The sequence below is a fragment of the Suncus etruscus genome, chromosome 13 (assembly GCF_024139225.1).
Source record: "Suncus etruscus isolate mSunEtr1 chromosome 13, mSunEtr1.pri.cur, whole genome shotgun sequence".
Lineage (NCBI taxonomy): Eukaryota > Metazoa > Chordata > Mammalia > Eulipotyphla > Soricidae > Suncus > Suncus etruscus.
In genome coordinates, this window is record NC_064860.1 from 42,518,952 (window position 1) to 42,534,139 (window position 15,188).

The 15,188-nt window shown below is 46.7% G+C and overlaps 1 protein-coding gene across 1 annotated transcript; it reads left to right on the top strand.

Annotated features, from left to right (window-relative positions):
* The first annotated feature begins 4,724 nt into the window (after window positions 1-4,724).
* ATP5PO (ATP synthase peripheral stalk subunit OSCP) lies at window positions 4,725-11,314 on the top strand. Its single transcript, XM_049785818.1, has 7 exons — window positions 4,725-4,838; window positions 6,420-6,470; window positions 7,717-7,827; window positions 8,674-8,803; window positions 9,459-9,571; window positions 10,433-10,519; window positions 11,134-11,314. The coding sequence occupies exons 1-7, from the start codon at window positions 4,803-4,805 to the stop codon at window positions 11,245-11,247; spliced, it is 642 nt and encodes a 213-aa protein (XP_049641775.1). The 5' UTR covers window positions 4,725-4,802; the 3' UTR covers window positions 11,248-11,314.
* Window positions 11,315-15,188: the final 3,874 nt, after the last annotated feature.

A 15,188-nucleotide genomic window follows, 5' to 3' on the forward strand; every position in this document is an offset into this window, starting at 1 on the left:
TGTGAAGTGGGTGAGATAAGCACTTTGTCACACATTCTATTGTACCTATTAGGCATAGAACAGAAGTCTGTACTTAGTAAGTGCTCAATAAAAAAGTGTTACCTTAGAATGCTTTCTTTGCATGGAAGAGGCCTGGATCCAATCTCTGGCACTGTATAGTTTCCCAGCAGTACCTCCAAACCCATAGTCAGGAGTCGCCCCTCAAGTACCAATGGGTGTGGGTCCCCCAAAACCAACCCATAAAAAGCAGGTGTGGTACAATGACTATATTGCCCCTTAGGTTTATTAACAGTCTCTGAAGACAGTGTACAGAATAGAGAGAAATAAAAGTAGTTTTGGTTAGGGGCCGGAGAGATAGCATGGAGGTAAGGCATTTGCCTTTCATGCTGGAGGTCATCGGTTCGAATCCCCGTTGCCCCATATGGTCCCCTGTGCCTGCCAGGAGCAATTTCTGAGCATGGAGCCAGGAAAAACCCCTGAGCACTGCCGGGTGTGACCCAAAAACCACACACACACAAAAAAAAAAAAGTAGTTTTGGTTTGATTTTGTTTCTTTTGTTCTGTTTGGACCTCCCAAGAAATGTTCAGAGCCCCCAGCTATTATTGGTGAACCAGACAGTCCAATTTGATGCAGTGCTGCTCAGGCTTGAGGACCATCCAGGCCATCCCAGTGATGTTCAAGGGCCTCTGGGATTATACTGAGTGGTGCTTGGGGGCCACCAAGGCAGTACCCTGAAGTGCTCAAACTACCACATCATGCTGGGATTGGGCACAAGGAAACTGTGAACCTTAATCCTTTTACTTGATCCCTCTGAAAGGAGCATATTTTGAGGTGTTTGGTTTTTGGGGGTTTTTTTTTTTGGTTTTTTTTTTTTTTTGGTTTTTGGGTCACACCTGGCAGCACTCAGGGGTTACTCCTGGTTCTCTGTTCAGAAATAGCTCCTGGAAGACTTGGGGAACCACATGGGATGTCGGGATTTGAACCACCGTCCTTCTGCATGCAAGGCAAACGCTTTACCTCCATGCTATCTCTCTGGCCCAATTTTGAGAATTATAATAAAGCACAAATTGGTTAAAAATTTTGAAAAGCAGTCTGGCCTCATGCATCCAAGTGCTTATTTCTCAGGTTATGGAAATCCATTTAGAGATCAACCTAAATATAATATTAACTATTGTATTAAGTTTAAACCTGGGGAGGTTGCTGAAGAGATACCATCCAAAGGAAAAAATTAAGCCATGAAATAAATGAGAGGATTAGAAGTCAACTGAATTATATTCAAACATGACTGCAGAAGAAAGATACAGAATTTCACTGCAGCAGCTAAAATATTTGAAAGACTTTCAAAACTTGAAACTATGCTTTCATTCTAAGTATGTGTTCATGATCCAGATATAATTTAATATCCATCTTTTTTCATACATTAAGGAGAAAAAAAGTCAAGGTACTACACAACAGAGTGCAACTTTGTCACAGACATTTTATAAGTTAGTAAAGAATTAGCATTATAGTGAGACCGGCACATACCACAAAGAACAAAAACAAAGAGTGCTGGCATGGAGGCAGAAAATAAAAGATATTCATTCACTACTGTTTGAAAGTCTCCCGGTTCAACCCATTTGAAAACTAAAAAACTAAAAATTGAGTTGCCATATAATTCAGCAATCCCTAAACATGCCACTTCTTGGTATGTACCCCAAGGACCCAAAAACACTATTTTAAAAAGACATTTATATTCCTATTTACAGCACTATTTATAATAGTCAGTAATATGGAAACAACCCAGAAGTCCAAGAACAGGTAAATGATGGTATATATCCACAGTAGTATATATCTACAGCTATAAGATGAAATTAAATCATGTTATTTGAAATGTAATGAAATTAAATCATGTTATTTGCTGCTACAGAAATGGAACTGGGGGTACCATGCTGAAATAAGTCAGCCAGAAGGAGAGGGACACACACAAGATGTTCTCTTTCATATGTAGAATATACAGAAACAGTAAGGGAATAACAGATAGCCCAAAGTAACAGAATCTGTGAACTTGTCTATAGAATTGACTTTACCATGGCTGATGGGAGTGAAGGTATTTGAGGGGGATACTGAGATAATGATGAAGAGAAGCAACAGGTACTCTGCTCTGAAGGAACTTGGGAAATTGTCCAAAGGGCTAGAGCACATGCCCTCTGTTCTCAACCCAACATTGTCTGGAACACAGAGAGTGAGCCCAACAAAACAAACAAGCAATAAACCCTAAAATACAGAGAAGTTATCATTGAAAAACAATCTCCCAACCAACTGGATTTTAAGCATGGGTAGTTCAAGAAACGACCTGAAAAAAAGTATTAGAAGACAATGCCAAACTATTAGCAACAATTGCCTCTGGACAGCTGCAAGGTTTTTGTAACATTGAGGGAAAACCATTTTTAATTGACTCCTCAAACCTTATTATTACAACCAAGAGCTCCTCAACCGTGGGCTCTTGGGGTAAATTGATTGAAATGGGTTGTTCCAATAAACTTAAAGGGAATTTGGTTCATTTCCTCTTGCTCAGATCCCAGGTTTCTTATTTTAGGTCCGGTTCTCAAATAATCTTTCTGCCGGGGCCGGGAAGGTGGCGCTAGAGGTAAGATGTCTGCCTTACAAGCGCTAGCCAAGGAACGGACCGCGGTTCGATCCCCCAGCGTCCCATATGGTCCCCCCAAGCCAGGGGCAATTTCTGAGCACATAGCCAGGAGTAACCCCTGAGCGTCAAACGGGTGTGGCCCAAAAACCAAAAAAAAAAAAAAAAATCTTTCTGCCTAATTTAAAACCAAGAACCCCCACATACTTGAAAACCAACAGGTGAGTGCTGTACTGTGATTGGATAAAGGGATTGAGGAGTTTAGGGGGCTGTCAGGGTCCTGGTATTGAACAACAAGGGACTGCTCCTTGTTGATTTGAAGATTTGGGTGTTGTTTCTCATTTATTTTTATTTTTATTTATCTTTATTTTTTTGTTTGTTTTGGGTCACACCTCTGGCAGTGCTCAGGGGTTACTCCTGGCTCTATGCTCAGAAATTGCTCCTGGCAGCTCGGGGGACCATACGGGATGCCGGGATTCAAACCACCGTCCTTCTGCATGCAAGGCAAACACCCTACCTCCATGCTATCTCTGCGGCCCCTTATTTTTATTTTTTATTACTTTATTTAAACACCATTATTTACAAAGCTCATAATAGAGTTGTTTTTTGGTAAACAATGTTCTAACACCAGTCCCACCAATGAATACAACATTCCCTACACTATTGTCCTCAGTTTCCCACTCCCCATTTTGCCCCTTTGGCAGGAATAAAGTAAGTTATTTTATATTGCTTGTTACAACCAACTGGCTAACAGAATTATCAATCAATGCTCTAGTAAAAGAAAATGTATGAAAATTCCTGTATCTCGCAATGGAGTCAAAAAGTCATAGTTTGAGGATTGCCTGAACTGTTTATTGCCTTCTGCAATAAAAATATTGCAGAAAAAATATTGCTTTATGTTTATGAGACTTCTGCATTGTTGTTTCTGTCCTTGGAGCTTAATTATTGGCTTTTTGCTACTTTCCCATCTAATTTGCTATGCTCCTGCTGAAAACTTGATTTGTGTTTTGTTTTGTTATTTAAATACAACTTGAGAAATTCGTGGTAGGGAGAAGGGTTAAAGCTAATACAAGTGTGAAATGGAACAAATACTGCTGTACTTATCTCCATGGACATTTCTTTTTTTTTTTTTTTTTTGGTTTTTGGGTCACACCCGGTGGTGCTCAGGGGTTACTCCTGGCTGTCTGCTCAGAAATAGCTCCTGGCAGGCACGGGGGACCCTATGGGACACCGGGATTCGAACCAACCACCTTAGGTCCTGGATTGGCTGCTTGCAAGGCAACCGCCGCTGTGCTATCTCTCCGGGCCCTCCATTGACATTTCTAAACCAGGAGCAATAAGGTCCGCACTAGTGCCTAACTTTACCAAGTGACCCAAAGATTTTTTCAGGTGCAATCAAGTACACTGGTTCCAATTACCCTACGCCCATCCCACCCTCTAGGACCCGACCTTCGATTTTGTTTTCTAAATTGTTGCATGTTCTTTTGTATTTTCTTTATTTTTTTAATAATTTCTTTTAGCACCATGATTATAAACATGTTCGTAACTGGATTTCAACCATAAAATGCACAAACCCTTTCACCTGTGCAACTTTCCCAGCCACCAATATTCCCCCATTTTCCTCCTCCTCCATTTCCTGCCTATTTTAGAGACAGGCATTGGACTTCACTCTCCATCAGTCTGGTAATTGTTTGTGTAGTTATTTAGGACCTGACCTTTGAGACGAGCGCTTCATCACTACCTTCTAAAGACTACAATTCCCAGCCTTAAACAAAAGAAAAGGGGCTGGAGAGATAGCATGGAGGTAAGGCGTTTGCCTTTCATGCAGAAGGTCATCGGTTCGAATCCCGGCGTCCCATATGGTCCCCCGTGCCTGCCAGGAGCAATTTCTGAGCATGGAGCCAGGAGTAACCCCTGAGCACTGCCGGGTGTGACCCAAAAACCACAAAAAAAAAAAAAAAAAAAAAAAAAAAAGAAAGAAAAAAGGGCAGTGCGCGTGCGTCCTAGCAACTGCGCCTACATTTCCCAGGGAGCAGTGGGACAACGTGAGTGCGCGCGTGCGGTCTACAACCTGCGCCTACATTTCCCAGGGTGCAGTGCACCGACGTGGGTGTACGCATGCGCCCTTACATCTCTCTCGCTGCCGACTCCGGTTTGACCTACAGCCGTCCAGGACAAGATGGCCGCACCAGTGGTGTCCGGGCTGTCCCGGCAGGTGAGTTGAGTGGACGGGCCCCTAGAATCCGCGAAAGGTACCCTTGTAGCGCGGTAGTGCCTGGGTAACGGCTTGGGGAGCGTGGCCGCCCCTGGCCAAGGTCGCGCGGCCTGGCCCGCCCATATTGCTGCAAGAGATTCGGGCAGCCAAGACCTGGAAATTCATTCCCGGGAAGACGCGGGTTCGAGGGGCGCTGGAAGGGGGCGGCCTGGGCCTCCCGGGTTTCCAAGGAAAAGATACAGTCCAACCCTATTTTTTTTCTTAAAAAAATTTGGGGGCTCCATGCACCAATCAGAGGTGTTGGCAATGCTTAGCCGTTTTGGTACCCATGTTTTTATGGAAAAGGAGACCAGAGTGTGCAGCCCCTCTTCTTTGGTTCCTCTGTCTTGGAAGCCAGAGTCAGAAAATAATATCGGGGGCCGGACCGATTGCACAACAAGGATGGCTTTTGCCTTGCTCGCAGGCCAACCAGGGTTCTATCCCTGACGTCCCTCATGGTCCCCCTGAGCCTCCCAGGAGTGATTTCTGAGCGCAGAACCAGGAGTAACTAACCCCCGTGCATGGCCAGGTGTGACCCCAAAACAAAGAAATAAAATAAAGGGCCAAGATAATGAATTGCCTTGTAGAAATTGCCAGGAGTAACCTTTGAGCGCTGCCAACTGTGGCCTAAAATCCAAAAGTCAGAGGTAGCAGGGCTGGGAAGGTAAGACAGTTAGTTGCTTTGCACACCGCTTGCACTTGGCTGATGCGAGGTGCTTGTAAAACCCAGGCATTGCATGTGATCAGTCCCCCGAGCACCATCAGGTGTGACCCCAAAATCTAAAAGAAAATGAGGTGGGAGGAAGATTTACACTTCTTCTGCATGTCCACACAGTCAAGCATCGAGACTCCTTGAATTTCACCACCAATAGGCAGCCTTTCAGTCCACAGAAGAGTTTGGGTCATGTTGGGCTCCTCGAAGGTGGCCTGTGAGCTCTCAGGACTTTGAAACTATGGGGTTCAACTCGGGGCCCCTGTAGGCAAGGCCCCACCTGATGCAGACTGCCCCACACACATACACACACATCAGACACTGGAGCAAAAAGCCTGAGCTTAATCTCATCTTAAGGCTTGATGAAGTCTTGCTTCAAAGCAAATGCCTGAAGACAATTGTTTGCTGTGTTTTTGCTTAGGAACTTCATGTTCTTAGTTTTTTGGGGGCAAACGAGGAATTTAGTGGGAGTAACTTGGGGTGTTTCTCCCATGGGAGATTCGCTCCTGGGCAGCAAAGACAGTTTGACCCTCACGTCATCTCAGCCACGATCCACAGAAACTTTTTTACCCTTTAGAAATCGTATTTAAATGTTTGTAGTTCTCGATTAAGACCTTGACATCTGGAGCGGATGCCGGTGCTAGCCTAGGACACACCAAGGTTTGATCCCCTGGCGTCCCATATGGTCCCCCAAGCCAGGAGCGATTTCTGAGCGCATAGCCAGGAGTAACCCCTGAACGTCACCGTGTGTGGCCCAAAAAAAACAAAAACAAAAAAAGACCCCGACATCCCGCAGGTAACCTCATTTGTTCCATTCTATTTTTTTCAAGGTTCGATCCTTCAGTACTTCTGTGGCCAGGCCATTCACCAAACTTGTGCGGGTACGTTCACTTCCGTTCATAATTGGTTTGTGCCTGTGAAGCTGTGTGAAAGTGTGAGTCAATGGGAAATGGCAGCCAGCCTTGAAGGTGCAGGTTACTTTCCAAACCTTGGTGGCCCAAGTTTCTGATTCCCAAGTGGTGAGAGAGGAGGGCATGGGGCCAGGGATCCAAGAAATGTTGAGTGCCCTCTGCATGACAGTTCCATATAAAACATATCAGAATGTCTTTTTTAAAAAGAGAAACTTGGGGCCGGGCGGTGGCGCTAAAGGTAAGGTGCCTGCCTTGCCTGCGCTAGCCTTGGACGGACCGCGGTTCGATCCCCATATGGTCCCCCAAGCCAGGAGCAACTTCTGAGCACATAGCCAGGAGTAACCCCTGAGCATTACCGGGTGTGGCCCAAAAACCAAAAAAAAAAAAAGAGAAACTTGATATTAATAGAAATAACATGCCCATCAGAATTTGAAAATGGGCCCAAGAAGATCTTGTCCAAGGTTATTCAGCTTGGTCATGGAGCGCATTGAAAATAAAGCCTAAGCTTTTGGACTACAACTAGACAGTACTGCTAAACATAGATAATGAAGAGGGTGTGTCTGTTGTAAGGGGAGCCCTGTTGTGAAAAAATGGAAGCATCGGGCACTTGGTAGATTGCCAAAGGGCTCCCTTGAGTTAAACCTGTGGAGGGACTGAAGGGAATCTGTCAAATTGCTCTATAACATTAAAATAAAAGTACATGCATGCCTTTCATTAACATTTGTCTTCGGGTAACAGTCCTATTTGTGTTTATAATCTCACCTACTTGACATTGAACCATTATGGACTTTGAAGGTGGCATTAACTCACCCCAGATTGATGTAATGGGACTTCGGATGCCATGTTTCCTTCACCCCTGGATTTAAGATGAGGAATTGGGAGTTCAAATAGAAACATTCCTAATTTGCTAAAATTGGCATTTCAGACAACTGTGATGGGATATATAAGCTTTTGGGTTATAGAAAATCTGGGACCTGAGCAAAAGTACAGTGGACAAGGTGCTTGTGTTGCACACAGATGTCCCAGGTTCAATCCCTGGCATCCCATATGGTCCTCGGAGCTTGCCATGAATGATTCCTGAAGGCAGAGCCAGGAGTAACCCTCTGAGCACTGCCAGGTGTGAGGAAAAATATGTGTCCTCAGTTATATATGTCTAATCTGCTATTGGCCATATAATGACATAACTTTGTTCCTTCACCCCACCCTGTGCTCAAAGCCGCCCGTTCAGATCTACGGTGTCGAAGGTCGTTATGCCACAGCTCTTTATTCTGCAGCATCTAAGCAAAATAAACTGGACCAGGTGGAGAAGGAATTGTTGAGGGTGGCGGTAAGTCCTTTTCATGAGAAATTCCCCTTGAATTTTCTTCTTTTAGTTGTTTAATTATGCTTTCCTGTGAGAACTGCCCTAGGAGGAAAGAACTTGGAAGAGGAAAAAAAACTGAGGCCAGAGGTCAACACCACTTGGGGTTCTCCAACCTAATTCAGTGGGAAGCCAGGGGAACGTACTCAATGCTTCACATGGCCCCTGGACCCAGACACTGAGCGGTGTCCTTGTCGGTGTGGCAGCTCTCGCTCTTATCTGCTCTCCCAGACTCTGGAGGCTCTGGAACTAGCAAATCTCTGTCGCTGGAGTTCCCAGAGATAAGAGGCAGGGTGGGAGGCCTTGCACTGGACCCCTTCCCAGGAATCTCTGTGAAGGCCCTGATGCAGGCCAAGTTCAGGGTAGTGCCCATCACTGACCTCTTGTGTGCGGGAAAGGGAGAATGAGAGAGTGAGTGAATCCCCTCCACATGTACAATGAACACAATTTTTTTAAATAATTTTTATTTTGACCAAAATGAATTACAAATCTTTCACAGTAATATTTTAGGTACATAGTGACATTGAATCAGGGGCATTCCCACCACCAATGGAACACAAACTATTTTTTTTAATTAATTATAGAGCATTTATAAATACTTAACAGAATGGGGCAAAAACCCTCATGATTTCCTTGTGCAAGATTGGGGCACAGAAGGGAATCTCAGAGGCAGAGGTCTGTCTCACTGTCACTGTCCCCTTCCCTTCCCTATGAGGATCTGGCGTGAGGGTCTTCCTGCTTGGTGGCCCAGATTGGGGGGCATCGGTGCCCTCAGAAGCTGAGGCATTTCTGATTAGGTGCTTTGTCCCGCAGCAACTGCTGAAGGAGCCCAAGCTGGCAACGTCCATCCTGAACCCACACGTAAAACGCTCCATCAAAGTGAAGAGCATTGGCGATATGACAGCCCGAGAGAAGTTCTCTCCCCTCACAACCAACCTCATCAGTGAGTCCTTCCCAGCACTTCAGCTCTTCTCCACCTACCCCGAAAGGAACATTTCGCAGGGGGTTGGGGTGGGTGCGGCCCTACGGGGTCCTTGGCCTGGAGAAGAACTCAGGTCCTGACCCAATCTGTAGTCACTTGGGGCCCCGGAGGAATAGCAGGAGGGAGGACTGGGCTCTGCTATAAATGCACCTCCTAGAATGTGTTGCTGTGGAGTTGTTTCTGAAGATATTTGGGGTGGAGTCCGAGAATGTGTCAAACCAGACACTGGATTCAGTATTCAAGACCAGAAGGAGTAGAAAAAGTGGATGCACGCTGCATGTGGGGCTCCTACTGCTTCTTGTCACTTGCTTCTGTAGTCTCACGGCAACAGTATGTGGGCATGGACAGGGCCTGCACCCCTCTCTAGCCGCACATTAAGGGAAGAGCACTGCCTTGCATGCAGCTGAGCCAGGTTCTGTCTCCAGCATTCCATATGTCTGGTCCCCCAAGCACTGCCCGGAGTGATGCCTGAGTGCAGAACCAGGAGTCAGCCCTGAGCACTGCTGTGTGGCCCAAAAACAAACCAAAAAAAAAAAAAAATAGTCTTTGCGGGAGACACTTGGGAGTGGCCTGTGTGCCAGGGAATCTGTGTGACCCACATCCTTCATGTCCCCAGATCTGCTTGCCGAGAATGGGCGTTTGAACAACACCCACGGGATCATTTCGGCCTTTTCCACCATGATGAGTGTCCACCGTGGCGAAGTCCCCTGCACGGTGACCACGGCCTCTGTGAGTAGCAGGCTTTGTTCACCTGGGGTCGAGGAGACAAAAATGGGGAGACCAGCAGGGAAGTGGCCTGGTGCCCAGGGGGACAGGCCTGTTCTCACTGGCAGGTGGGACCAGGCATGAGCCTCGAAATCACTCAGAGCCTCTGTTTCCCCATGTGAAAATGGGGCCAACTGCCGCCTGCTGGGGCCACATTTCAGGTGGGGGTAGGGTGATGTGCTAGTCACAGAGGCTCAAATCTGGCCTCTTTATCTAAGTAATGTTTTCGTGAACTTTTGACTAGTCTCGGCCCTGAGAGATGCCAACAGAGCTTCTCAAAGAGGTCAGGGAGTTCCTGTTAGCTTTGGCAGACCTGAAGGGGAGTAGGCAGAGACGTAGAATTTAGGGTTTGTGGGGGTGCCAGTTCCCCATTCCACCCCTCTCATTGTCACCCAGAGAGTAAGGCCAACCTGAAAGGAATCCACACCCTCAGGATGTGGGGCGCTCACTCTGCTTGGAGAGTGGCAGAGCCAGCAAGCACCCACAAACTGGCAGGACAGACTTGGACTGTGGCTTCACCGAGGAAGTAAAGGCCGAACTGTTCTCGGGCACGTAGAGGCCCTCAGGTGTTTTCTGTGGCGTGGCTGAGTTCTGTGGCATCTCTGAACTGAGACGTGGCAATAAGGGGACCCATGAATGAGCTTCCCAGTGTTCTGTTCTCACCCCTTCAGCAGTCACTCTGCTTTGAGGTAGCCTCAGAGACTGGGCCCTGCATTCACTCATTAGGCCCAGCCCGAGCATGGAGTGGGGCGGTTTTTCCTTTTTCCCGTGGGGAGTTTGTTTATCTTGGACTCAGTGGTGTGTCTGCTTTTGTCCTATTTGCAGGCACTGGATGAAGCCACGCTTTCGGAATTAAAAACGGTCCTGCAGAGCTTCCTCAGCAAAAGCCAAGTGCTGAAGTTGGAGGTCAAGGTAGGTTTTTCATCCAGGCGGGCATTTGCCCTTCTGTTAAACTTAAGGAAGGCTCTGGGTATAACATTCAGCCCAGCTGATAGATACAGTATTTAGAAGGCAGAGAGTTTTTCATTCTCTCTTTTTTTTTGGTTTTTGGGCCACACCCGTTTGACAGTCAGGAGTTACTCCTGGCTATGCACTCAGAAATCGCCTCTGGCTTGGGGGGACCATATGGGACGGTGGGGAGATCGAACTGCTGTCCATCCTGCGCTGGTGCTTGCTAGGCAGACACCTTACCTAGCGCCACCTTCCCGGCCCCAGAGTTTTTCATTCCTTTTTTGTTTGTTTGTTTTTGTTTTGGGGCCACACCCGGCGATTCTCAGGGGTTACTCCTGGCTGTCTGCTCAGAAATAGCTCCTGGCAGGCACGGGGGACCATATGGGACACCGGGATTCGAACCAACCACCTTTGGTCCTGGATCGGCTGCTTACCTCTAGTGCCACCTTCCCGGCCCCAGAGTTTTTCATTCTTAAAGGGCACCGGCTCTTCACAGTTGGGACATGGGCCCATTTTTCAGCGACGTGTCTTGACCTTCCTTCCAACGCTTCTCTCTGACCTGTGTTCTCTCCTAGACTGACCCATCCATCATGGGCGGCATGATCGTGCGCATCGGGGAAAAGTACGTGGATATGTCGGCCAGGTCCAAAATCCAGAAGCTAAGCAAGGCCATGCGGGAGGCCGTGTGAACATGCTGCGTCCCTTACCAGGCCCCCTCCGGACGTGGGGCCCCAATAAATGGCTTCCTAAACAGAACCCATCATAATTGCTCTTTTAAAAATAAAACAGATGGGGGGCCGGAGGGATAGCATGGAGGTAAGGCGTTTGCCTTTCATGCAGGGGGTCATCGGTTTGAATCCCGGCGTCCCATATGGTCCCCCGTGCCTGCCAGGAGCAATTTCTGAGCATGGAGCCAGGAATAACCCCTGAGCACTGCTGGGTGTGACCCCAAAAAACCACAAAAAAAAAAAAAAAAAAAGAAAAAAAAAATAAAACAGATGGGGGCTAGAGCGATTGTACAGCAGGGATGGTGTTTACCTTGCATGCGACCAACCAGGTTTGATCCGTGGCATGTGATATGGTCCCAGAGCCTTCCAGGAGTGATTCCTGTCTGCAGAGCCAGAAAGAAGCCCCTGAAAGCTGATGTGTGTGATTCAGAAACCAGAAATAGAAAGCAGAGGACCCTTTTGGGAGAGATGATCTACTCCTGACAAACCTCCCAACTTGACTGGCTGATTCTGTGAGGGCATCAGCAGAGCCATACCCAGCAATACTGTGGGGTCAATCGGATCCAGCACTGGTTAACAGGCATTCTGGCCTTTCAACGCTCTGAGCAGCCTTACTTTCACCTATTCCCCCCCCCACCCCCCACTAAAAGCATTGGAAGCACTTTTGTATTTCCATGTAGTTTATTCATAGGAAATCTCCACAAGTTTGTGTTCATTTGGAAAGAATTGAGTGGGGCCAGAGAGACTACCTGCATCCTGCCCAGGTTGTCACTGGTGTCCCATGTGGTCCCCTGAGCACTTCCAGACAGGGCCCCAAAACAGACACATCAAAGAATTACTGTGAGTTGAAATACTGTGGCCTTGGCTTAGGCCAGACTGCTCGGCACTTCCTGTGTTTCCTTCCTCGATTCCTTCACTGCCAAGATAGGAACCTGGGGAGGGCCTGAGCCTGCAAATATTGGTTCAGACAAGTGGGCATCCTGATTTCCCACTGGGGCAGAAGGGCCCCAGAACCCTGCTGAGTAGCCTCCACCTACTTCTCTCTACATTGGCCTCTGTCTGCACCTGCTCCCAGCACAGATGATCCCTGGCTCTAAACTTGCAGGACCAACATCTGAACCCAAATTGATCTGCCTTAATCTGGCCCTCTGCTAGTTAAATATCAAAAACTGGTTGACAGGCTGGAGAGATAGCACAGTGGTAGGGCGTTTGCCTTGTATGCAGCAGACATGTTCTATTCCTGCCATCCCACATGATACCCCCTCCCGAACCTGCCAACGGCAATTTCTGAGTGCAGAGCTAGGAGTAACCCCTGAGTGCCACCAGGTGTGGCCCAAAAACCAAAAGTAAAACAAAAAATCTGGTTGACAGCCCACCTAAAGGCCTTCATTTCTTGAAGAATCCACTAACAGCATTCATTCCTTCAGAAGACTGCTAATAGGCATTCATTACTTTAAAATTGGGGGTGAAGGGGTGGACTTGGAATAGCCATACACAGGAAACAGGGTTCTCACTGGCTCTCAACCTTTTGAGTATCTAGGGAGCCTAGGAAAGGCCAGGAATTGGGGCTGGAGTAGGAAATGAGTTCCTTCCCCACTGGAAATAGCTACTCTATTGAGAAGGTGTAGACAGTTAGAAATTGCTGCCTGTGATGAGACTCCCCCCCCCCCCAAGTTTTGAGGGTTTTATAGCGGAGTGGACAGCAAGAGGCACACCCAACAGTATTCAGGCTTACTCCTGACTGCTCAAGGCTCACACCTGGCAAGGATCAAGGAACCACATGGAGTTCTGGGAATCAAAGCCAGGATCAAGCTCCCTACCTGTTGTATTATTGCTCTGGTCCCTCTCTTGTCTCTTAAGTCTGCATCCAATCAAACTACTTATGAGTGACATGCAGTTGTCTGTTTCAGAAGGATGGAACCAATAGGAAGTGGCCTTTTTGGTAACGGTTGCCCCAGGAAGTTCTAAAGATGACCAGATACAAGTGGCCACTGCTTTTTTTTTGTTGTTTTTGTTTTGGGGCCACACCCTGTAACGCTCAGGTTACTCCTGGCTATGTGCTCAGAAGTCGCTCCTGGCTTGGACCATATGAGACGCCAGGGAACGAACCACAGTCTGTCCTAGGCTAGTGCTGGCAAGGCAGACACCTTACCTCTAGCGCCACCTCGCCGGCCCCGCCACTGTGCTTTTGATTGTTAAGTACAGACCCATGGGATTAGAATCTGCAGCTGCAGTGAATTTTTTAAATTTGTACAGAAGCTCCCCAATAATACTCAGGAGGCCCTCAAGCTTCTGAGAATGTGGTGCAATGCTGGACCAGGTGATGAGGAGTCTGGGGTCACCAGAAATCCTCTTAGTGCTAGGGGTTTCCAGGACTCTAGCAGAGCTCAGAAGACTGTCAGATGCTGGGTGTTGACCCAAATGGGCACATGCTAGGCATACACCTGAACTCTTACTGTCTCCTGGTCCCCAGGGTAACTATTAACCCAGTCTGCAGAGTGAATCTGAGAGCAAAATTTATTCAACAAATTCTTGGTTTTCACTGTCAGCGGCACCAGAAGTCTCCATAAATAGTAGTGAAGATCTCTGCCATCTGGAAGGAGCCCCAAGACTTAAGACTTCAGCTGCTATCACTCTGGATGCTGAGGACAGATCTTGGTGCTATCCGAGATGAGAGTGTGCTGTAACTTGCTGCCAGCAACCTAGAAATCGCTTCTTTTAAGCCCTGGCTTTTTCCCTTGGAAGTGAAAGGCATAAAGCTTTTCCAGAGCGAAGCAAAATAAAAAAAAAGCATTAAGAACTGTTGGTGATTGGCTCAAGAACATCCAGATCCGGCCATCTGATCCCAAGAATTGCTCAAATAATGCATCAAACATGTAGCTGTCGGGAGAGTTTGGAAATACTCGGCCTTGCTCAGGTCTCCTGGTCCATAAGGATCAGTATTAAGGTGGCCTGTCCCATCCCTGCTCCTGGGACACTCCTTCCTAAATGCCTAGACAAATCCTGACATTGCTTTGTTGCAGATGTTCTGCAGTTTCTGAGACCTCGTGTTTCTTAAGCTTCTAATTACCTGTGATACAGAGGGACAGGCACAACCCATTTATTAGAGAACATAGATCAGGGGGCTTGGTGGCTTGCTTATGGTCACAAGCTTGGACACCTTGGAGCCCAAGTGTGGGGAAGCAAAGATGTGCTTTGCATTTGGAAGGTCCAGATTTGATTCCTAACATCACAGGATTCCCGTAAGCATTGCTTGGGTATGAAAAAAAAAAAAAATCTTGGGGCCAGAGCAATAACATAGCAAGTAGGGTGTTTGCCTTGCATGCAACCAACCATGGTTCAAGCTCTGGCATTTCATATGGTCTTCTGGCCTGCCGGGAGTGATTTCTGAGCACAGAGCCAGGAGTAATGTCTAAGCACCACCAGGAGTGGCCCAAAATAAAAAAATTAAACAAAAAACAATCAAGTTGTAAAATACATTTGCCAGATTTAAAAAGAAAGCAGTTGAACAAAAGATAATTTATGTAAATTGTATGGTTGAACAATGCCATGCGGAAGACTTCAAAACATCCCAACCAGTAAATAGCACAAAAGAATCTAAAGTGGAGAGGGAGGAAGGAGAGGCCAAAAGATTGGCAGTGTCTGCTCAAGTATTATTTATTTTTGTGTAAAAAATATTCATTAGGTAATTTCACTGCTTTTTTATTTTTCTGAGCTACTGAATTTTCTGCATTAATAAGTATTATTCACTGTAATTAGAAGAAACTCAAGAAACAGTCCTTGATTGTGTAAAATAGTCCTTGATTGTGCTGGCTTTTACATTTAATTAAGTAGTTATCTGTTCCAGAAATTCCACCCATCAACCTGTGCAGAATTGGGTGTCATTTAGAAAAGATAACTTA

What these genes read in the sequence shown, in the direction of transcription:
- ATP5PO (XM_049785818.1), top strand. Translation starts at nt 4,803, where the DNA reads ATGGCCGCACCAGTGGTGTCCGGGCTGTCCCGGCAG. An exon ending in TGTCCGGGCTGTCCCGGCAG is followed by an intron (nt 4,839 to 6,419) that starts GTGAGTTGAGTG and finishes ATTTTTTTCAAG; the next exon opens with GTTCGATCCTTCAGTACTTC. An exon ending in AGGAATTGTTGAGGGTGGCG is followed by an intron (nt 7,828 to 8,673) that starts GTAAGTCCTTTT and finishes TTTGTCCCGCAG; the next exon opens with CAACTGCTGAAGGAGCCCAA.